The sequence below is a fragment of the Mya arenaria genome, chromosome 3 (genome assembly GCF_026914265.1).
Source record: "Mya arenaria isolate MELC-2E11 chromosome 3, ASM2691426v1".
Taxonomy (NCBI): domain Eukaryota; kingdom Metazoa; phylum Mollusca; class Bivalvia; order Myida; family Myidae; genus Mya; species Mya arenaria.
In genome coordinates this window covers 29,558,410-29,582,537 of record NC_069124.1, presented here as the reverse complement: position 1 = coordinate 29,582,537, position 24,128 = coordinate 29,558,410, and the positions used below count along the sequence as shown (strand labels likewise).

Sequence of the window (24,128 nt, the reverse complement as noted above, 5' to 3'; positions counted from 1 at the left end):
ATATGAATGTATTATTACGAGTGTTCTTTTCTTTCTAATATGCAAGAGCAGTATTCCATGTTTACGCTGTCCGTCCGCTGTCTGTTACATAATCATCATATGCTGTCCTCGTACCTTTAAACTGAACCAGTTAAATCTGAACTGTGTCCAATCCGTGTCCGCTTAAATTGTTCAATGAGATTAGTGGACACATAAGCGGATGGGGTTTGTCTTGAGAAATATATGGGTACAACTATAATTTATTTATGGGTTATTTTCATAAAACCCCAAAATTTAAGTGTTTGCACGTAATTACCAAACAGTGGAAGTTATTTATGTTTGCTAATTAGGCCTTTCAAACGATTTTTTTCTTGCCCCTAATTTTGCTGAAATATAAATCTGTAATTAAAAGAAACGTGAGCAATATGAATATATGTAAGTATATATACATTTTGTTATTTCAACAATTCTAATTTTTTACATAATTTAATGTTTTTGTTTGTTTATTAAGCTGAAAAAAGTTGTCGTTAAAATAACTTTGGGATTAGAATGAACTTCACACATTTAAAATTGATTTGTAATTGTACAATATTTGTTTTATGTTGTTTTTCGCTTCAAGAAAATCTTCCACGGGCTTGTCTTTTATGCATGGCAGCCACTTTGGCGTTGTTGTCATCATTAAAAGATTTTGAACATAAATAAAAAAAGTTACAGACATCTCCCATGACTGAATACAAATCTTGAAGACTAACAATACCATTTAGATATGGATAACTAGGCAATTTCATAGCTCATGCTTTCAAATGCTTTCTGACTGGTTAGTCGACAAATCAAGAAATAATGGTTTAAAAAAACAAAAAAACTCACAATATTTTTGTTTTAAATGAATAATTAATTATTAATCATGGGAAAGGTATAATCCTTCTGGCTAACAAATATTTGAACTTTTATATATAAACCTAGTGAACTATAAAGCTTATTTTGTGAGTTAAACCACTTTGACTACATTTGTCGACTTACTAGTAACTGCTATTTGAGGGAGTTAAGATGTAATCACAACGGCTGAACAGAAAATGTATTTGTAGTATGTAGTACAAGTTGCAAACAAACGTTTAGCGAGACAAGCAGGTTTAAACTGTCTGGCGTATCAATGAATGCATTCGAACTTATATGGATAATATAACTGTTTGATAGGGATTGTGGTTTATTAAGATCGTTTTGTGAAAATATTTTGGAAATTTTACTGTGGATAATGAATTGGATTTTTTGAGTGTCTTTTTCATTTTAAATGATTATATTACTCATTGAGAAATTACTGATAATATTTTACAGTAAAACTATATTAAATGATCAGTAATAGTGAAAGGTAACCTTAAGTGAAAAAAACCGCATAGTGGTGAGGAATTGGATGGACATTTATTTCTTACCCGTAAACAATAAGTATAGGTTATAGCCCGACACACAATTATTTTTGATAATTATAGACCTCAAAATAAATGATAATGTATATAATGGTTGAACTATTTAGCTACTGACAAAGCCGTGTCTTATTGACCGCTAGTCATTTGTATCTCTGAATTTATTTCTGTAGTAAGTATAAGTAGTATTAATAGTATTATTTATGATAAGGTTGAAAAGGAAATTAAACGCTCACGCCTATATAACGCAGCTAAGGGGAACGTTTTATTTTCATAAAGACCTCCAAAATAAATGAATGATAATGTATATAGAGTTAAAATCATTTTTGTTTACTGACAATCGAACATGTTTTCGCCACTACTGCTGAAATATGTCTGCAGAAACTGAAGCAAATAATTATGACCATGTGTTTAATAAGAATGTCCTGGCAGTTTATGACAAATTGTTTTCTTCTTTTTTTATTTAGCTGAAAGAAATTTTCATTGCAATTCGTTTTTGATTAATAATAACCTTACCCCATTAATGATAATGTTGTCGTTGTTTGTAAATTACTCATTACTCACATAATATAATCATATAAACTATAATAAAATTACACCTTCAATATGAATGAACAGTATCTTGAAGAATCAACCTGCAAATACGGCATATTAAACATTAATCAATATGAACATTATTGAATGTCAAAAATAATTTGGAAAAAATCATCCCATTAGATCAAATTTGATTTAAACTTCTATATATTGTTGACAGAAAGTTCGATCATGTGCACATTTTGTGGTTAGTGCGGTGTTTCATTGCAACCGCATAATTTTGTTCAAGTATTATTATTAATGAATAATATTTATCATGATTTTATCGAACATCATATGTGTGCGATAGAGAGTGGTTTATACATTATCTAAAATTACCATAGTTGTTGAAATAATTTTTGAACAAACAAGATGCAGTTTTTTTCAAAACAGATGACTACCAGTTATTAAATTCCATATTTATCAACATTTTTCTTGCTATACTTATTTATTGACTGAATTGCCAATAAACATTCATATTAAAGTTGAAACTAACCAATTAAAAAAAAAAAGTGATTCAAATGTCATTATAACTTTATCAGGACTGCTTGCACAATATTTTATAATGCAAAATTCATTCTGTTGTGAAACTGACTTTTAATAACTTGCATTATGCATGAATCACCAAAAAAAAAGAGAGCTAAATGCATGTAGATGACAACGCTGGCCTGTTAGTCAAGTCAACATCTATTTCGGCCCAATAACTAATTATAAAACAAAGTAAACAGTATTGTTAGTCTTTAAAATTTGTATTCAGTGAAGACGGGAGTATAGTCTTTGACTTTATTTAATTAATGATCCACACTTTTTCATGATAACAACAACGTTACCAGACTGCCATGCATTAACGGCAATACCTTTGATGATTTCCTTGAAGAAATAACAACAGACAATAACAACACGCTCTTAAATGCGGTTATGTCAATTTTGATCCAAACTATATTTGAATGACAACTTATTTCAGCTTATTAAGCAAAGGACAAATCAATATGTCAAAAATTAGGCATGTTGAAATGACAAAACATAAGTACAAGTTACGAGGTTAGTAGCCAGACCAGATATGGGATATGTGGGCAAAAAACCATATCGATGGCCTCACTTCCAAATGTCGAACCTACAAAGTCCTGTTTTCAATAGCAACTTTTTTAGAATTTAATTTGGTAATTTGATCACACATTTTTTTTCTACAAATTGCCAAAAATACAATATGCAGTTACAATTTCTTAAGGTTTGGCATTTTTGCTTCTCTTTGAGATGTCCAATATCGACATTTTTATCACATGATGCAACACCATTTTCTCATTGGACTATTACTGTGCATTTTGCAGTTAGATGCAGCTCGCGTTTATGATTTTAGTGATGTAAAAATTCTGAAACCAAAAAATGCAGCTTCGGCAATTTGAAGTGAGGCCATCGATATCCGTTGAGAGCAAATATGTTTTCCTGCGCCCCGTAAATCCCATATCGATTCATCTAACTAACCCTGCAATATATATCATGTCGGCAATCTGTTTATATAGATCTATTTATGGCAAAAGTTTCATATATTCATTGGAATCCGAAAAAAGATGCCATTTTGATAGGGTATAAAGTAAGCAACCCAGTATGGAAAATATAGGGTGCATGTTGCAGGTGCGATATTTATTCATATTGCATCCATTTTTTTGCATATATAATTCAGCTGTTAGGGACAAAAACATGTTTGTTTCAAATTGACATGCCTTGTCAGTTAACAAATATGATTGCAAATACATTATCATTATCACTTCTTTGGAGGTCTTTATAACCTACATACCTCCAAATAAATGATAACCCATACCTAATAATGACATGAAATATTTTGTGATTAGCAGATGCAACTAATCACATGGCAGAAAAAAGAAGGTTATATTTTCTTGGAAAATATTGTGCACAAATGCAGTTCTACATGAACTGAAGTGTTCTGTTTTAAACCGTTAAAAAGATCTCTGGTTTCATTGGAAATATTGAATTAGTTTGGCAGTTAAGTGGACAATATATTCAAAACACATAGTGAAATATATTCAAAAAACATAGTGAAATATATTCAAAAAACATTGTGAAATATATTCAAAAAACATAGTGAAATATATTCAAAAAACATAGTGAAATATGAATGATGTACATGTATACATAAAAGATTGTAACGGAAACATGGCTGTCATAACATCCGAAGCTATCACCAGGTTGATATTTGTGTAAAAGGACATTATTAACCTGACATCATGGAATGCCCCGTGGGTGGGGTCAGTATCATGGAACACTCCAAGGGTGGGGACAGCAGAGAGGACCTGACTGACTGCTGGAAGATACAAATGTATCTGGAGTCAACATCACAGGTACTTCACTCACCCTTACATATTACAGCTAGGGGATGAAAGGTGAGGTGGGTAGATTCCCATGGGTGTCACATGTTAGCTATAGATATACCAGGGTACTTGATCCACCTTCATATGTTACGGCTAGGTGTTAACATGGGAGTTGGGTAGATTCCCATGGGTTTCACATGTTAGCTATAGATGTAGGAGGGTACTTGATCAACCTTCATAATTATAATGTTACAGCTAGGAATTGAAAGGGGAGTTGGGTAGATTCCCATGGGTTTCACATGTTAGCTAGAGATGTTGGACCGGGGAAGTTTGAAAATCCTTATGGTTGCTGAAACTTGAATCTGACTGACTGTTGAAGATATACCAGTAATATGACGGGTGTGTGAAATAGGTAGTAAGATATATTGGCAATGTGTGTGACTGATAGTTTAATGACGAGTCTGTGTGGTGGGAATTTAAATGGCAAATCTATGTGATGTGTACTTTATCGAAATGTCTGTGTGAAGGGTAGTTTAATGATGAGTGTGTGTGATGGGCAGTTAAATGACAGGTCTGAGTGAGAGGTAGTTTAATGACAGGTCTGAATGAGGGTAAGTTTAATGACAGGTCCATGTGATGGCAGTTTAATGTCAGGTCTGAGTGAGGGGTAACTAAGTTTAATGAGAGGTGTGTGTGATGGGTAGCTTAATGGCTGGGCTTAGTAATGGGTAGTTTGATGACCAGTGTACATAATGGGTATAGCTTAATGACTGGTCTGAGTAATGGGTAGTTTGATGACCAGTGTACATAATGGGTAGCTCAATGACTGGTCTGAGTGATGGGTAGTTTGATGACCAGTGTACATAATGGGTAGCTCAATGACTGGTCTGAGTGATGGGTAGTTTGATTACCAGTGTACATAATGGGTAGCTTAATGACTGGTCTGAGTGATGGGTAGTTTGATTACCAGTGTACATAATGGGTAGCTCAATGACTGGTCTGAGTGATGGGTAGTTTGATTACCAGTGTACATAATGGGTAGCTCAATGACTGGTCTGAGTAATGGGTAGTTTGATTACCAGTGTACATAATGGGTAGCTCAATGACTGGTCTGAGTGATGGGTAGTTTGATTACCAGTGTACATAATGGGTAGCTTAATGACTGGTCTGAGTGATGGGTAGTTTGATGACCAGTGTACATAATGGGTAGCTCAATGACTGGTCTGAGTGATGGGTAGTTTGATTACCAGTGTACATAATGGGTAGCTCAATGACTGGTCTGAGTGATGGGTAGTTTGATGACCAGTGTACATAATGGGTAGCTCAATGACTGGTCTGAGTGATGGGTAGTTTGATGACCAGTGTACATAATGGGTAGCTCAATGACTGGTCTGAGTGATGGGTAGTTTGATTACCAGTGTACATAATGGGTAGCTCAATGACTGGTCTGAGTGATGGGTAGTTTGATTACCAGTGTACATAATGGGTAGCTCAATGACTGGTCTGAGTGATGGGTAGTTTGATTACCAGTGTACATAATGGGTAGCTCAATGACTGGTCTGAGTGATGGGTAGTTTGATGACCAGTGTACATAATGGGTAGCTCAATGACTGGTCTGAGTGATGGGTAGTTTGATGACCAGTGTACATAATGGGTAGCTCAATGACTGGTCTGAGTGATGGGTAGTTTGATTACCAGTGTACATAATGGGTAGCTCAATGACTGGTCTGAGTAATGGGTAGTTTGATGACCAGTGTACATAATGGGTAGCTCAATGACTGGTCTGAGTGATGGGTAGTTTGATTACCAGTGTACATAATGGGTAGCTCAATGACTGGTCTGAGTGATAGGTAGTTTGATGACCAGTGTACATAATGGGTAGCTCAATGACTGGTCTGAGTGATGAGTAGTTTGATGACCAGTGTACATAATGGGTAGCTCAATGACTGGTCTGAGTGATGGGTAGTTTGATTACCAGTGTACATAATGGGTAGCTCAATGACTGGTCTGAGTGATGGGTAGTTTGATTACTAGTGTACATAATGGGTAGCTCAATGACTGGTCTGAGTGATGGGTAGTTTGATTACCAGTGTACATAATGGGTAGCTCAATGACTGGTCTGAGTGATGGGTAGTTTGATGACCAGTGTACATAATGGGTAGCTCAATGACTGGTCTGAGTGATGGGTAGTTTGATTACCAGTGTACATAATGGGTAGCTCAATGACTGGTCTGAGTAATGGGTAGTTTGATGACCAGTGTACATAATGGGTAGCTCAATGACTGGTCTGAGTGATGGGTAGTTTGATTACCAGTGTACATAATGGGTAGCTTAATGACTGGTCTGAGTGATGGGTAGTTTGATGACCAGTGTACATAATGGGTAGCTTAATGACTGGTCTGAGTGATGGGTAGTTTGATGACCAGTGTACATAATGGGTAGCTTAATGACTGGTCTGAGTAATGGGTAGTTTGATGACCAGTGTACATAATGGGTAGCTTAATGACTGGTCTGAGTAATGGTAGTTTGATGGCAAGTGTACATAATCGATATCTTATAATGACTGGTCTGAGTAATGGGTAGTTTGATGACGAGTGTGTGTGATGGGTAATTTAATCATGGGAAGTTTAATGGCATGTCTGTTTGGCAGTTCCCAGTTAGATGAATGCTTAAGGTGGAAAGGTTCTCACTGGTGATACTTTTAAATAAAGTAGCAAACAGACATCTTCCCCTCACCACTGGTTCGGAACATATTTGTTCTGTTTTTACACTTGATTTATGTGGTTAAATAATACGATTATGCCCTTCTAACACATTGTATGTTTGATTAATTGTCTGAAGAACACTCTATATTATGCATCACTATATGAATGATAATGCATCATGAATGGCAATTGTGCATAATTTTGAAATCAAATGATATGCACAAATGATTTACACTAGTTATAGAATATCATCTTTACTGAGGGGAGAAGATCTTGGATATGCATAGATCTCAAGACAGTCACGTTTGTTTTGCTTTGAAAAACAATCAACCTATTTGTGAAGTATCATATTTGCTCAGATTTTTTTAACTTTTGTTTATTTTTTTATCATTGTGGTGTATATGTAACAAACAATGGACGTCAGACAACACAGAATGATCAAATAAGAACATGGATAAAAAGGAGCCATACATGTATGTTCTGCTGAGCAGTGATACTTAGGTTTAATGGCAATGAAAATCTTGTAATTATTCAACTATTAATTGTTAGAAATATTAATAAATTAAACAGAAAAATAGATTATTTTTTATGACATTATTTAAAAAAAACATCATAGAAAACATAGAAAACAAAGTTCTTTAATTACCTCTAATTTTACTTATTTATGAGTGATAAAAAGCTGAAGCTTACTGTTCAGATTTTTTTTAATGGGATAATTTCATCAACAGATGAGGAAGTCATTATGAAAAAGACAAGATGTTCAAGATCTTTAGCTTAATGCTGCACTCTCACAGATTGACCATTTTGACAACTTTTTATGCCCCCTTCGAAGAAGAGGGGTATATTGCTTTGCACATGTCGGTCCGTCGGAACATGGGTAGACTAAAGCTTGTCCGAGTGATAACGCAACAATTCCTTGACCTATGGTCATCAAACTTGACATGAAGGTTGGGCCTGATCAGAAAATGACCCCTATTGATTTTTGGGCCATCGGGTCAAAGTTCACGGTCACATTGACCATTAACGGGAAAAGTTGTTAAAGCAAGTCCAATTGATAACTCAACAATGCCTGGACCTATGGTCAACAAATTTGACATGGAGGCTGGTCCTGACCAGTAGATGACCCCTATATATTTAAGGGTTTATCGGGTCAGAGATCAAGGTCACAGTGACCTTAAATGCTATAAGGTTGTCCGAGTGATAACTCAACAATGCCTGCACCCATGGTCCTCAGACCTGACTTGGAGGTTGGGCCTGGCCAGTAGATGACCCCTGTTCATTTTAGGGGTCATCAGGTCAAAGGTCCAGGTCACAGTGGCCTTGAATGCAAACTTGACAATTACTGTACATATGGTCATCAAACTTGACATGAAAGTTGGGCCTGACCAATAAATGACCGCATTTGAATAAAGGGGCCATCAGGTCAAAGGTCCAGATCACAGTGACCTTGAACACAAACTCGATAGTTACTCTACATATGGTCATCGTACTTGACATGAAGGTTGGGCCTGACCAGTAAATGACCCCATTTGAATAAAGGGATCATCGGGTCAAAGGTCAACATCACAGTGACCTTGAATGCAAAAAGGTTGTCCTAGAAATAACTTGACAATGCTTGCACCCATGGCCCTCAAACTTGACTTGGAGGTTAGGCCTGACCAGTGGATGACCCCTATTTATTTAAGGGGCCATTGGGTCAAAGGTCAAGGTCACAGTGTCCTTGAAGGCAAAAAGCTAGTCTGTGTGATAACTCAACAATGCCCACACCCATGACCCTCCAACTTGACATTAAGGTTGTTGGTGACCAGTAGATAACCCCCATGGATTTTGAGTTCATTGAGTCAAAGGTCAAGGTCACATCTCATATAGGTCATTAAAAATTACGTCATATTTACTTATTCCCTGCTGCTTATAGGATATATGTTATTTGCAAATATCAGTCTTCATCTGAACATGATTAAAACCTGTAACTACTATCTTCACACTTTGAATGGTCATAACCTTAAAACTGCCTCAAAGTCATCCAATGTCAATGACAAATCAGCTGTCATTTCAGTCCATGCGTATTTCATTCAATTGTCCAGGTAATCCTGACAACATGGTGCTCAGGGGGGCATAATGTTTGACAAACATTATTTTTTGTCTTAATATGGGCCAATTTTTGCGCAAATGTCTGAAAACCATGCAGTCAACAGTTATAAGACTGCTGACAAAGGATCAGATCGCAGTTTTTCAAATTTAAGTTAGAAAATGAATCTTGTATGGCTAAAAATGTTGCTTAAAAACGCTTCAAGAAAAATAAGTGTATAGGCAGTTTTCCTTACAACTGAGATCGATGTGTGTTGTTTTATTTGAATTAATTGAAGGCATTCAGATACCAAAATCAGCTGATTCTGAGACTTAAATTAAATTACAGTCAAAACTGTCAAGCTGTGAGAAGGGAACTTTGATTAAGGCAGTTGAGACTGAAAAAACTTTATTGTAATATAAAATTGACATGAACATGAATGGTCTTAGAAGGCGGACAACTTGTCTTGTTCTGATTTATCCACTTTTCAACTTGCTCTTGAAACTTTTTTACAAGATTATTTTCTTTCCCTATATAAATATGGGATTGAAATAATATTTGAATGAAATATTATGAAGCGTTGAGTGGTTTAAACATTTCTTTAAGTATTTGTAAATGATATTGAAACTGCAATTGTTTGCTTAATACAAGGCTAACCATTGGAATTTTATTTCAATACTCTAATAGATTCTGTCATTTATCTATAACGTGCCTTTAAATATGAAAAAGAATGCGAATCAAACATTGCATATGGGTGGCTTGAAAGGGACACAAAATAAGTTGATGATTTTGTTTTTAAATTTTAATGCATAATTATATTTTACTCATTTGACGTTTGATTATCAGATTTAAAAAACAGCAAAAGCATTTCATTTGTGAACAGTTAAAACAATATAAGCCTTTATAAATGTTTTTTATTTAGTTATTAGCTATATTTTGCCACAAAATCTTAGTTAAAAAGCCAAAATATCACTAATAAGTTTTTTAAGACAAATTTGGCTATTAAAGGTGCACTCTCACAGATTGAACGTTTTAGTCAAAACCGGTAGGCTCGATATCCCAGGGATCAGCCAAAATATATCGAGTCTCGCGAATATCGAGCCAAGTGGGATTTCTTACATTAAGAATAAAACAGAATCGTTCCATTACATCCAGTTCAAGCCCACAATGAAATCGAGCCAAGCGATATTGAGCTAATTGGTTTCAACTGTATTTTATATGTTCTTTTCAACACAAACTATTGGCAAAAAATATATTTACTTTTCCCTATATTGCCATATAAACATATAAAAATGTGGGTATTTTTGCCCCCGCAAATAAAAAGAACATAAGTTGATAATGTTTACTTGAAATGAATGGGGAATCACTAGATTTTATTATTCTTGTATCAATTGATCATAATCTTTCCATCTTGATTGGTTTCATTTGTTTCAAGACATATAATTTCGTTTGACTTGTATAAGCGTAGATTAATTGACAAGTGAATCTTTTGTAAGTGTTATATCAATAACTTTTTATGATAAATGAAAGCAAATGTTGATAACAACTATTAATGCATGATGATTGTGAACAAAACGTAGACATGATGTCTATTACTTTTTTGCTGTATCTTTTAGATTGACTATATATTTCATGAGATCATACAAGGAAAAAAAAAATATTTTGTTATATATGATTAAACTGCCTGTTACAATGCAAGGGGTGAAAGCAAAAAGGTTCTATCTTCTTCTTTATTTAATGTCACTTAGAACCTTTTCACATTCACCCCTTGAATTATGATAATTTATCTTTCATTAAGTCATCAAGTTCATTAAGTCATCAAGTTCCAGTAAGTGATTAAATGTTTGAGATACTAGAAAATTTGATAGAAAAAAACTTTTTTCCCCAAAAAAATGCAAGTACCGGGGTTAGTAATTAAGTCTATATTTTTTATTGCAATAACTCAAAATTTGACCACATTTTGAAAGAAACAGTGGTCAACTAAAAACCTGTGATAGTCCCTATAAATTGATTTTACTAGAACAAAGAATGACAAAGCCATAGTTCTGTCTGTCCGTACATCTGCCAGCCTGGCTTTTGAAATGACCCTTTAACAATTTATTTGTTTTCTTCAGTAAATTGTTGTATTATTTGACGCTGTGGTACATGTGTACTTGTCAATTGTCACACATTCAGCATGGAACTCGGAATCACGATTTCACCCTAACACTTTGGGACTTCTCGAGTTTGTTTAACATGTTTGTGCCCTAAAAATGTTTTCCAGTACCTTAAAATGTTGAAATAGATAAACAAGTATGTTTATAAATGTTTCTCAAGTTTTATTATCCTTTAATGTGTAAGCCTCTAGCTTTTATTGGATGCTAAATGCTGAGATGATTTGAATGCTACAACCTGAGATGGAAAATGTGCAGCAGTCTTACTGAAATCCTATGTGAATATGTACCTGTGAACCACACTTGGGCCTTGACAGCTTTACACTCACACTTACTCATACATATTAATGCTCATGGCACTGTCATGGGACTCTTATTTTCACTGTGTACGTCCCAAATGAAGGTTTGGTGTGAGTTTCAACTGGTACTTAGTATGTACTTTTTTCGTACCTTAATTATATATTTCTTTCACCTAACTGCGTGTGCACTGTGACATTTTGTCATCTGAGGCAAAGATCAATCTTTCACACAATTATCACCTCATAAATAGAAGTTTAAAGTTCTTAAGGACTTTATTGACCCTCTTAAGGTATAATGTTTCAGATTTGATAGACATTTTTATGTCATACCCATATTATGTTTATGGAGCCCTGAACATTTAAGCTAGATAATATTGCTTGAATGTTGTCATTTAGGATTTATTTCTTGTTTAAAAGCACACACATATAGTCTTAACAAGTTTTAAGAAACGGATTGATGTTTTAAAATCATTAAAAATAGATCATTTGGCTCAAATAGAGTATTATGTTCCACCAAACCAAAACCAAAGAATATCTTTACCTGTATGAGTAACAACTACCGTAAGATTGCCTTTATCTGACAGGGCTGTAATAATCATGACCTCGTAGCTGAATTGCTGAACCCAATCCTAGTTTACTGTATGACTTTGCCATTAGGGTCTGAAATTTCATCAACTGCTTATGCACCAGTCAATTGTAACCACAGCCCCCCCAGGTCCGGGGGAAAAGCGAGGATTTTGACTTTCGGTCTAGCCAAGCCCAGGTAAAACCCTGGTCCTGCGGGGACAAACTGCTGGTAAAATCCATTCCAAATGCCCCCGCACCCCAGGGACTCTAGGTAAGGCCCATTTCCCGCTTTGGGGGCGAAGACAAAACTGCACGGCCACCTGGAAGGTAAAAACATGGACCATTTCCCTGGTATACCCCCGGACCTTGGGGGGGGAGGGGGGGCCGTGGTTACAATTGACTGGTGCATTATCACACCAAAGGGTGCAAAGGGTGTTGCGAAAGATATGTTTTATCCTCCAAAGATATTGCAACTCAAAATTAAATGAAAAACAACATTCTGAAAGGTTTTACTTTTTGAACTATTAAAATTTCGCCCACACTGTATTATGCAATGCTCTTAAATGTAACCTTCTGTTGTCTGTTTTTTTTATTTGCTTTCATTTAATTAGTTAGATTAAAATCAAGACATGTTGTTGCAAATTTACAGCTTAAACCCGTAATTAAGCTGAATTTGTATTTCATTAAATCATCTACTGGTAAGCAGTTTAATCTAAGAGATAGTAAAGATTGCAGGTCAATATAGAGTTTAAAAGTTTAAGGAAGGATGACCTTAAACTTCGACCCATATCTGGTCACTTAATCTTCATTTTAAAATCAACCATACTTTTCTTACTTTTCTTGCTTTTCCTACTCTATGCTGATATTTCTTATTATGTGATAACTGTACAGGGGCGTAGCTAGGCCTAAAAAAACCTGTAGGCCCAATGGTTCTAGGTGAGCTTGGGGATACACACACCAAAGATTTCTTTAAATTAGAAGCAAAAAAGGGCAATTTGGGAGCATTCCAAGAGACAAACAAAAGGCACAATTACATCCGTTTTATATGCACATTACACAAACTTAAATATATATGCAATGATTTCAATAAAATCGAGCAATACACCCGGCACAGTTGAAATAACCACCGGACTTGCTTTTGTTATACCGTAATAACGGTATATACAAGTTTTGAGTGGTTATTTAGTAGTTTTTATTGCATATTGGGTTTATTTAAATTTTGTCATTTTTCAGAAAACAAGGCGTACAAGGCTTATATGTGCATGCAGATTTGTAGAATTATGATTACCAAAATGTTCATTTTAAGTGTGATAAGTTAATGTTTGTTTTTGAACATGTAATACATCCTCAATACATTTTGATAAATATATATAATTTATATGCATAACCAGGATGAACAGATTTAACTTTCCTGTACCAGAGATCCCTTATACTAGTATTACTATCAACACATCCTGTTTGCATTTAGGACAATAACAAAATTTTGTTTTAGCTTAAAGCTGCATTCTCACAGATTGAACGTTTTGACAACTTTTTTATTTTTTGTCTTTGAACTAGCCAATTTTTGCGAAAATTCTTTGAAACCAGTTATATAAGACTGCTGACAAAAAACTAAACCACAGATTTTTATATAGTTTAGTTCAAAAATTAATGTTTTATGCATTTTTCTTAAACCGTTAGTAACATATCGAACAGAAATATGCAAATCTGCGATCTGATCTTTTGTCAGCAGTCTTTTATCATTGGTTTGCAGATAATTACCCAAAAAAATTCTATTCCAAGGCAAAAAATAAAAAAATTGTAAAAACGGTAAGTGAGAGTTTACCTTTAAATTTGTCCTTGTATTTATGGGGTTCAAAAGTTCAGCCTTAGGATTAATCCTGAGATCTGGATTTAGAGTTTTCAACTTTGTAAAGATTGTATTTTTGTTAATTGCTCAGACATTTGCATCAAAAACAGTAGGAAGTACCGGTACTTCGCAATGAATATTAACGACTTTGAAATCTGTGATAATAGAGGTCTTGACACCTTTACCCTGCTTTGGGCATGAATCCCTCATACTCAGACAGACCCTGTCTATTTTTCAGGATTTTCAATCATCAGTTGTAAGTTAGAACCTCTTTAATAATGATATCATACATTGTATCCATATGTCTGTCGTTTTTATTTCCAGGTTGATTTGTGTGGACTTGGTGAGATGGAGCTTGAGAATAGATTCAACAACAACAGCAACCACAGCAGCAACAACAACCTCAGCAGCACCACAAATGTGCCTCTGCTGGCAACACACGACCTGCATCTGTTGAACTGTGGGATATGTCACAATAGCTATTGGTAATTTTGCAAGTATATTTTTTAACTGAATCTTAATTAAAAGTCTTGCATACTTATACATTAAATTGTGCTTTATTGAAATGGCATAATATACTTTTTATAAACCATACAATAAAAAAAATAAAAAGTGGCGCATTGTTGTGCGTGACTCATCTTACATGGGGGGTGTATGATGGGTTTTTTCCAGCACTGGTCACATGACCGGAAACACATGTCCGGTATGCAAGAAAACTGTAGAAAAAGATATTCTTGTATAATAATATTGATGGATCGTTAAATTGATACATACAATAGCTATGCAATGAGATTATAAGTATTTTTCATGTGTAAGTGTAAGATAGGTACATCCCAAACCGAGCGTAGGGCTTTTTGTGGAAACGAGGTTTACAGTTTTCACAAAACAACCCACGTGAGGGTCGGGATGAACCTATCTTTCAGGAGCGGCCATGGTAGATGCCTTTTCTTCCACCTCAGTTAAAAAAAGTAAAAATGTATTGTTTTTGCTTAACTCTTTAGTGCTGGTTTAAAAAAAAAGTAGTTCCATACGAGTACTCTTTTATCTTTTCCTTTTGACAAGATAAGGATTTCCAGCATGACCAAACATTATGATCTACTTATCAGGGGTGGGAGATAATCAAATTTCCTATGTTTATGTATGTTCCATATTGACACATACCTTTTTATGCCACCACAAAGTGGCGGCATATAGGGTTGCCCTTGTCCGTACGTACGTCTGTCTGTCTGTCCGTACGTACGTACGTACGTCCCGAAGATTGTTTCCGATCTAATTATTGAAAACCGTTTGTCCAATCCTCACCAAACTTTAAACACATGTTTGTGACCATAATATCTTGATCAAGTTCGATAGTCATGGAAATCGCTTTAGTCATTTAGGAGTTACGGCCCTTTTTTGCCAAAAATACTTCAAAAATATATGTTTCCAATCTAATTCTTGAAAAGTATGTGTCCAATCCTCACCAAACTTTACATACATGATTGTGACCATAATATCTTGATCAAGTTCGATAGCCATGGAAATCGCTTTTGTCATTTAGGAGTTACGGCCCTTTATTTGCAAAAAAAGACTTGAAAAATACGTCCCGAAGATTGTTTCCGATCTAATTCTTGAAAACTGTTTGTCCAATCCTCACCAAACTTTAAACACATGTTTGTGACCATAATATCTTGATCAAGTTCGATAGTCATGGAAATCGCTTTAGTCATTTAGGAGTTACGGCCCTTTTTTGCCAAAAATACTTCAAAAATCATTATGGCTTATTTTCTGTGACAAAAAACCGAAGTGGGGGCATCCGTGTCCTATGGACACATTTCTAGTCTTAAAGTTCTTTTGTAATTATTTGAAACAAACAATAGGATAATATTTGTGCTCTTCAGCAAGCCAAAGCTATTGCCGTGCCTTCACACCTTCTGTGAGAGTTGCCTAAGTGACTATATTCCTGAGCAGAGCCTGTCTGTGACGTGCCCTGTGTGTCGACAACAGTCCATACTGCCCATCGACGGGGTCTCCGCGCTGCAGGCCAACATCTTCATCAATAGTATCATGGATGTTGTAGGTAATGGTAAGATATGAGATGTTGGGATTTCGGTATATATATGTGCAGACTAATCTGCATCGTATGAGCTCAATTTTTTAAGGTGGACTCTCACAGATTAACCGTTTTGACTGCTTTTTTATTTTTTGTTTTGGAATGAATCAATTTTTGCATTATTGTCAGGATATAAGTGATATAAGACTGCTGACAAAATATCAGATCCCAGTTTTTCATATTTAGGTTTGAAAATTGATGTTTTATGGCTATGGTGTTTTAAAAGTAACTAACGCTTCAATAAAAAATGAGTATTTCGACAGATTTCCAAACAATTGAGATCTGTCCTGAATGAATTGAGGCATTGATGCCAAAATCAGCTGATTCTGAGACAAAAAATAAAACAAAGGTCAATACTGTTAATCTGTGAGAGTGCAGCTTAAAGAAACATTGCATATGCCCCTAAGTTTAGGTCTTGTAAGTTGTTCCTTATAAGTTCCTTATATCAAAGACATCAAAAGGACAATCAAGCATTTGAAAAAAATCAAAGAGAATGAGATCAAGTTTTAAATTACGTTCCATACTTTTATTTTGCCTAAAAAAGTTGCTTTTATTTTCCTCATTGAAAGATAATTTTGGGCGCCAGTTTTAAACCTTGAACCTTGATGTTACTCGAGAGTGTGGTCTTGTGTTGTGGGGGAAACCAGACGACCCAGCGGAAATCGGCTTGTCCGCGTTGGTGGTTTGTTGTCACCAAGCCGGACAATTGGGTTTTTCTCCGGGTAATCTGGTTTCGCCCGCAACACACGACCACACTCTCGCGTAACATTAAGCCAAGAGAGTGATTAATGTAATGTTGTAATTACCTGTTTCAAAATCAATGTAAATTAAATAAGCTTAAACTAAACCTTGAGGAGGGCCAGTATTCATTAAACATCTTAAGTCATTTCTTAACTTAAGTCTTTCCTTAACTTTTCAGAGTGAGATTAAAAGATCTTTATAATACAAGTTTTTTTATATAAGTTTGAATTTTGTTTAGAGTATAATGAAAATAAAGTGTTTTTGATATTTTTGATATTATTTAACTCCCTTATCAATAACTGTTTTGACACTGAATTTAGTAAAACAAAATAAAGATAGGAAATGACTTCAGAAGTTTTATGAAGACCGCCCCGGCCTAGGACAATGGAAATATACTGTGTAATTTAATGCTGTTGTTCTCACAGGCAATGTTTGCTTTGTTTGTTTGACATTGATTTTCTGTTTCTTTATTTTAAACTATAGGTTCAGATTGTAACACCAGCAGTGCTTGTCAAAATGGAGGTGAAATGGAAAAACAAGAAAGCAGTGACATTGCTAAGTCCAAACCTGCTGTTAACAAATTTGGCGGCATGCTTGAAATGTTGAGACACATTCCTAAAATTTCCCAATGTACGCAACATCTTCTTGTAGGGACTGAGAAATGTGGGGAATGCGGTGGGGAAAGTGTGAGGACGTGCTCGAGATGTAGCACGTGCGAGAAGCCCCTCTGTGAAACATGCGCTAGCCAACATCAAGACAAGCATGAGGATCATGTGATAACTGAAGTTCCGGAGCTCAGTAACAACCATGTGAGCGAAGATGTGTGTACGTCAAACCTTGTATGCACAAACCATGCTGGAAATCCATTACAGGTAAATCTTTTTTTTTAATCTTATTTAGTCAAAATTAAACTACATGTACATGTGCTGTGATGAAAAGTACCTGTGTATGTAGATATGTTTGGAGGAGGAAAGTTTGATATTAACTTTTCATGCCCTCATGGTCTTTTGTTGTTTTGTTGTTAAATTGATTAATTTGATTCCTATTCATCGACTTTGAGTGGAATAATGGCACTTGCTTTTGTGACAAAGGCGGGAAATGGGGTATCTGGGTCCTATGGTCACATTTCAAGTTAATATGATATTGCCTTTAAAATGCATTTGTCTCAGATTTGATATGTACAGTTGTTGATACTATAAATAATAGTAAAACATTTATGCATGTCCTAGTCTGACAAAAGGTGCCTTAATGACATTGCATTACAATTGCGTAATTAAACCCATCTTTAATTTGCCCATCCATCTAGGTAACTGCTCTATTTTACATAAGGCAACCTTGCTATATTGTAAAACTATGCATAAGGAAGCCTTGCTATATTGTAAAACTACGATAACTTAACATGCATTTTAGTAAATAGTTAATGTACAATTTTGAAATGATAGATTTATTGAATTTTGCTGTTATTGAAATACCTTTAATTTCAAGTAGTTTATTGGACGTGAATGTTGTTTTTATCTTTCATTCCTACTTTTTTATAAAGGAAACAGCAGTGCTTCTTTATAATTATTTCAACATTTTCAAAAATAAAAGAGAAGTTTGTTGGCTTTGTTTTGGTTTGTATGAAATGCTGTTATACATGTAGATTTTTGACCACGGCATTGCACAGTGACATCCTTTTGACTACTGAAAATGCGCTGTGCTGCCAAATTTAAGGCTCGCAATAAAATATAAAGGAAAGTAAATTTAAACTGATGCCAATTTATTTGGGAATAGAAGGGCCGGGGGAGGGGGTCATTCCCAGCTTAAGTAAGCTTATGTTTTACTAACAGAAGCCAGGGGATCATGATGACATGTCAGATATGCCAGGGTGCCCTTTTAGTACAGTGTCAGTTTACAGTTGTACCTTTAAAAAAAATAAAAAGACCATGCCCTTTGTCAGTCTTCGAAAACACACTAATATGTTATATGAAAATGATAATTAAGTAGTTTTTATTTTCAGTTTTACTGCACCAGCTGTGAGACAGGAGTATGTGAGACCTGTACAACGAGTGAACATGTGAGCCACACGGTGATTTCTCTGCAAGACGCAGTAGGTGAACACAAGTCCTCTCTTGCTACACTCATGTCTGCTGCGCGTGAGCAGATACCCACTCTTCACGAGGCTATAAATAACATTACTGAAGTCGAACAAGTTTTAGCTAGTCAGACAGAAGTTGCCGAGGGTAAAATCACGGAGGCATTTGATGAGCTGGTAAAACTAATGAACGAGAGGAAATCCACACTGTTGAAAGATCTGAGTAATGTGTATAACAAGAAAAAAGAGGTTTTGACACACCAGAAAGAACATTTAGAAAGTGTTGTAAATAAGATAAATAATAGTTGTGACTTTACTGAAGAGACATTGTCGCATGGAAGTTCTAGTGAAATTTTGTTAGTGAGGAAAGAAATGTCTCAGAAACTTCATGATCTTAGTACTAGTGTAGTAAGAAAGGAACCTGAAGAAAATGAGTATGTATCCTTTGACACTGCTCATTGTCAGGGTCTGAAAAAATCAGTTGGAACACTAGGGTATATAAGACATAACTGTGCTGTAGCTTATAATACTACAGCCACTGGGGAAGGTTTACGTCATGCCATAGTAAATAAACCTGCAGTCATTACAATATCTACTAAAGACAAAAATGGTGAACTAGTCAAGACCAGTCATTCTCTTGTTGACTCGGAGCTCACTGCCTCTAATGGTGATAGAATCATTCCAGCAATTACTGACCAACAAAATGGGACCTATGAACTTGTGTACTTGTTACCTAGGGAAGATGATTATTCCATGTTTATCAAATTATTTGGTAGACAGATCAAAGGCTCACCTTTCAAGGTCAAGGCTATGAAAGCCAGTATAGATGGCCATGGTGACTCTGCCTCAAGTACGTCAAAAATCCCTAGAACTGCCGCTGTTAAACAAAAGGGGACCAAACGACCTTCAAGTTCAAGGTCAGGTTCAAATAGGAAAAGCAATGTGATAGAAGATGACCTTCTATGGAAGGTCGGTGTAAAGGGACGTAACAAGGGAGAGTTCACCAATCCACAAGGTATTTGTTGTACAGAAAACAGAATTCTAGTCACTGATAGTAACAATCAAGTAGCACAAGTGTTCAATTTTTCTGGTGAGTGCAAGTTGAAGTTCGGCATGCCTGGTCGGGTGGCGGGAAAGATGCAGAGACCAACTGGTGTTGCCATAACCTTGAATGGAAATTTCCTGATAGCTGACTATGATAATAAATGGATAAGCGTTTTTGCACCAGATGGACGATATTTGAACAAAATAGGCACAGGAAAGTTATTAGGACCAAAAGGTGTAGCTGTTGATAGAAATGGCAATATAGTGGTTGTGGACAACAAAGCCAGCTCAGTTCTGATATTTCAACCTAACGGGAAACTTGTGACCAAGTTTGGTTCCCGTGGTAACGGGGATTCCCAGTTTGCTGGTCCCCATTATGTCGCAGTGAATGCTGCCAATGATTTAATAGTTTCTGATTTCCACAATCATTGTATTAAGGTGTTTGACTGTGAAGGAAACTTCCTGTTTGGGTTTGGATCGAATGGGGAGGGAAACGGCCAGTTCAACGCGCCTACTGGAGTTGCTGTGGACGACTATGGAAATATTCTCGTAGCAGACTGGGGAAACTCTAGAATACAAGTACAGTTACTTTTGTCAATCATTTGCTGTTTCTTTTAAAAGCAAAAAAACAAACAACATTGAGTGAAAATACAATCTACATTTTGTAACATATAAAAGCAACTGTGTGTTCAAGATGGGTATTAAAGCTTAAAAACAATCTATTACAAATAATTATGTAAAAGATGCTTAAGAGTAAGTGGCTATATTCTTAAACAGTGATTAATTGTAAAGAAAAATACTGTTTTACATGGAAAATATAGAAAAAATGCATCTTTGGTTTCATATGTTAACGGATCCCGATTGATCTATTTAATCGATCATATGACCCTCAAGTGATAAAGTGATTAAATCATTCTTTCACTATTAACTAGTTTCAAAGCATGACTCTGACTTAATCAAAGTATGTCATGTGTCTTGACAATGACTCAGACAGCATTGTTTGAAAATTTCAAATGATGCTATCATCCCTCCTACTTTATATCTGCTATAACCATATTATTACAAAAAAATAAATATATATCTGGATTAAGATGAAGTAGTCATCATAGTATTACGCCTCATAAAATTTTCTTTATTTCTTTACTTATCTTTGGCAATGTTGAAATGGATATCGTAACTGCAGATTCGGAGCTAATCATTGATGAATTATTACACGCTGTGGTAAATGGTAATCACATTTACAATTTGTAGATCTTTTGTATAAACGTTTGTCCCTATTAACAAGTTTTTCATAGGTTATGTTATTTGTTCATTTTGAGACGTAAAATAAATCCTACCATTCTTACCTTTCAGGTGTTTGACAGTAATGGGTCATTCCTGAGCTATGTGAACACGACTGCTGACCCCCTTTATGGACCCCAGGGCCTGGCCATCACCCCGGAAGGCACAGTGGTCGTATCAGACTCTGGAAACCACTGCATTAAGATGTACAAATATCTGCAGTAACAAACATAACGTGTTGTGCTATCCTTTATGGGAGAAATCCTCCTTTAAAAGGTCAATTGAATTGAATGGTTACACTCTTAACCAGTGTTGTGATATCTTTTTGATTTTACAGTAAACCTTTGTTGGAAACAAAATATGTGTATTTTGGTATTACAGTTTTGCATAATAATATGATTGTAGAAATTGTGAAGTCACTGAAATGGTTTAGCGGCATTCTCATTTATAGACAAGGTTGATGTGTGTTGAAAAGAGACCAACATTTGTATTTATAATAACCATAAATGTAATGCTGCATAGTTTTTTTCAAACTTTGGTTTTGGGTTGATAAACAAACTTGACCATCAATTGAGAGAAAAGATATATTCTACGTTCTGTTGTGAATGTTCTGATAGTGAAATTAGCTTTGAAATGCTTTGAATATTGCTTTTGTTGAGGACCAAATTGATGATCATTTCTGTATATTTCATGCTTTGTCACACTGCTACACTAACTGTAGTGACAGCTTAGTAATTGATAAAGGTTGCTAGTATCAACTAACAAAAGTCAATAATTTGATGGGACACAGTCGCATTACAATTTATTTTGTATAAGTACTAACAATCTTTGTTTTTTTAGTGGTCTACATGATATTGTGTAAACTGCCCACTAACACCGTTTAAACACCGCTTCAAGCTCATTCTCTGAAACAATTGTATTGGCAATTTTGAAGTATACTGCCTGCTTATTGGACAAAACAATATGTTGACCACTAAATAATATTGGCTATGGAATACAGTTGCAATTAGTCATGACATGTCACTGTGTAGATGTTGGCTTAGAGTAGGCAGTTGTCTGTATATACATGTAGCTTCTGACTGTTGTCTCAATTGACTTGCATTATTTACATGTACATTCCATTACAAGATTAATGGTTTTTGATTGTGTCATAAGGCAAGAAAGGACAATGTATTTCAATCCCATGTGTTCGTATTATAGTAATTGTTTGATTTGGTATAAATGATCATATTAATTATTTCAAAGTCAAAGATGTCAACCTATAGACCTTCATGGAATAGGATGGATATTGCTTCCAGTATAGAAAAACGATTTTGAAAAAAACAAAACTGCATCGATAATCTTGTGTTTTTGTTAGTCTTAAGATGCAAATAAGGTGAATCTAAGGATTGTGTAACTGCAAGTGTACTGTTGATTTCAATTCTGTCACCCTATTTTGACGCATACCACACATTTCCATGCTGCATGTTTTCTAGGGTTTACTGAAGCTGTGAAGATGTTTGTCTGCTGTTTTTTATGAAGAAAAAATAATTCAAGATATTGAATTGCAGTATTGAATTGCAGTTCATAGTCATTTGGGTATTGCTATCATGCAAAAAAGTCAATAGTAAGCTTTTACATTGGTGCCCAACACTAACATTTAAACTTAGCATACATGTAACAAGTCCCATCACACTGGCAGAGTTTTGGTTGAGTTATGTCACTTGATCAACTCAAAAGCATCTTCTTGCATAGCTAGTGTATTTTATAAATGATGCCAACACTGTTGCAGTATTGTCACTCTAATTAATTCTTTTTATTGCCATTTTGTATATAACATTAATATAGATGAACATGGACTAAAATGGCTAAAGCTTTTTTATGAACATCATGCAAAATATTCCAAAAATTGTTGAAGTATAATTCATTTTTTCAACAAAAACCTTTGTATTATAACATCTCAATCCTTAATAATAACATGTAGCTGATCATCTGTTCATGAGAGAGAAAAAGTATGCCCATGCAATAAATTTAAAAAGGCCATTTTTCTAAAACCTTACTTATTCAAATAAAATTTGGTACACATGTTGCAAGGGACAATACACACACAGAACAAGGCTCATATCTCAACATTTAATAACTTGAGTTATTCCCCTTTTTGGACTGATAAGTACCCTACCAGTACTCTACCAGCAAAAGCATTCACTCCAGGGTGACCATGTTTGGTACTTATTGCCAACGTTTACAGCACTTCTTTGGTTGATCCATGTTTGTGATTCTGTTTTGACAATGTACATTTGCATTTATTGTCACCAGCACTATTGTATTTCTTATTTATTTAGCATTATTTGCAGAAAGAATCTGTAAGAAGCAAGAAGAATGGAGTACTATGTTACAGGAATGTGAATGTAATTCGCCTTTATCTCAATATTTGGTTTTGGAAAAATTTGGTTTATCAGTATTTGTGACATTTCAGTACAATTATCTTGCTGTTGTTTAAGAAAATAAAGTGACAAAAACCCTGTATTTGTTTTCATTTCATTTCAGTTACATTCAACTCGAGCAAATGTTATTATTTAGATATATTGGATCTGCTAACATACATATAAGTTAGTACAGTGATATTGATTCTGAACTTAGTAAATGAAGCAGCATACTGGCCATTCATTTAATGCCAGGTCCAGCCCAACACAAGGAAACCATGTCAAACATTGCAATAATCCTGCTTTAGCATCAAAGGCAACATCATCACAGCAGCATGTTCATTATCAGCTCGTGAAACCAGTTTAGAGAATAATATACCTATGTGGTTTACTAAATAATATCAACGTTGACAATACAATCCTGCAAATTGGGTTTACTATGTTTGCTACACTCTCATTATCAGATACAATTTGGCTAGTCCCAAGCTCATTCTTATGTTCTTGTACCATAATATTTTTTCATTCCAACTGGCACGCCAAACAACGCACTGCTACA

The 24,128-nt window shown here is 35.1% G+C and overlaps 1 protein-coding gene across 8 annotated transcripts in view; it reads left to right on the top strand.

The window, feature by feature from the left end:
- LOC128228065 (tripartite motif-containing protein 2-like) overlaps nt 1-23,671 on the top strand; it is a 33,223-nt gene extending 9,552 nt beyond the window's left edge. For 3 of the 8 annotated variants that reach the window (XM_052939138.1, XM_052939139.1, XM_052939136.1), the window contains 5 exons: nt 14,263-14,423; nt 15,819-15,997; nt 17,255-17,643; nt 18,771-20,468; nt 21,243-23,671. In XM_052939138.1, the coding sequence (XP_052795098.1) occupies nt 14,287-14,423; nt 15,819-15,997; nt 17,255-17,643; nt 18,771-20,468; nt 21,243-21,395 (2,556 nt within the window). In that variant the 5' untranslated portion in view covers nt 14,263-14,286 and the 3' untranslated portion in view covers nt 21,396-23,671. Of the gene's footprint in view, nt 1-1,038; nt 1,570-3,820; nt 4,328-14,262; nt 14,424-15,818; nt 15,998-17,254; nt 17,644-18,770; nt 20,469-21,242 lie in introns of those variants that run through there. The other 5 variants (XM_052939140.1, XM_052939134.1, XM_052939135.1 and 2 more) reach the window with 5 other exon arrangements.
- The last annotated feature ends 457 nt before the right edge of the window (nt 23,672-24,128 follow it).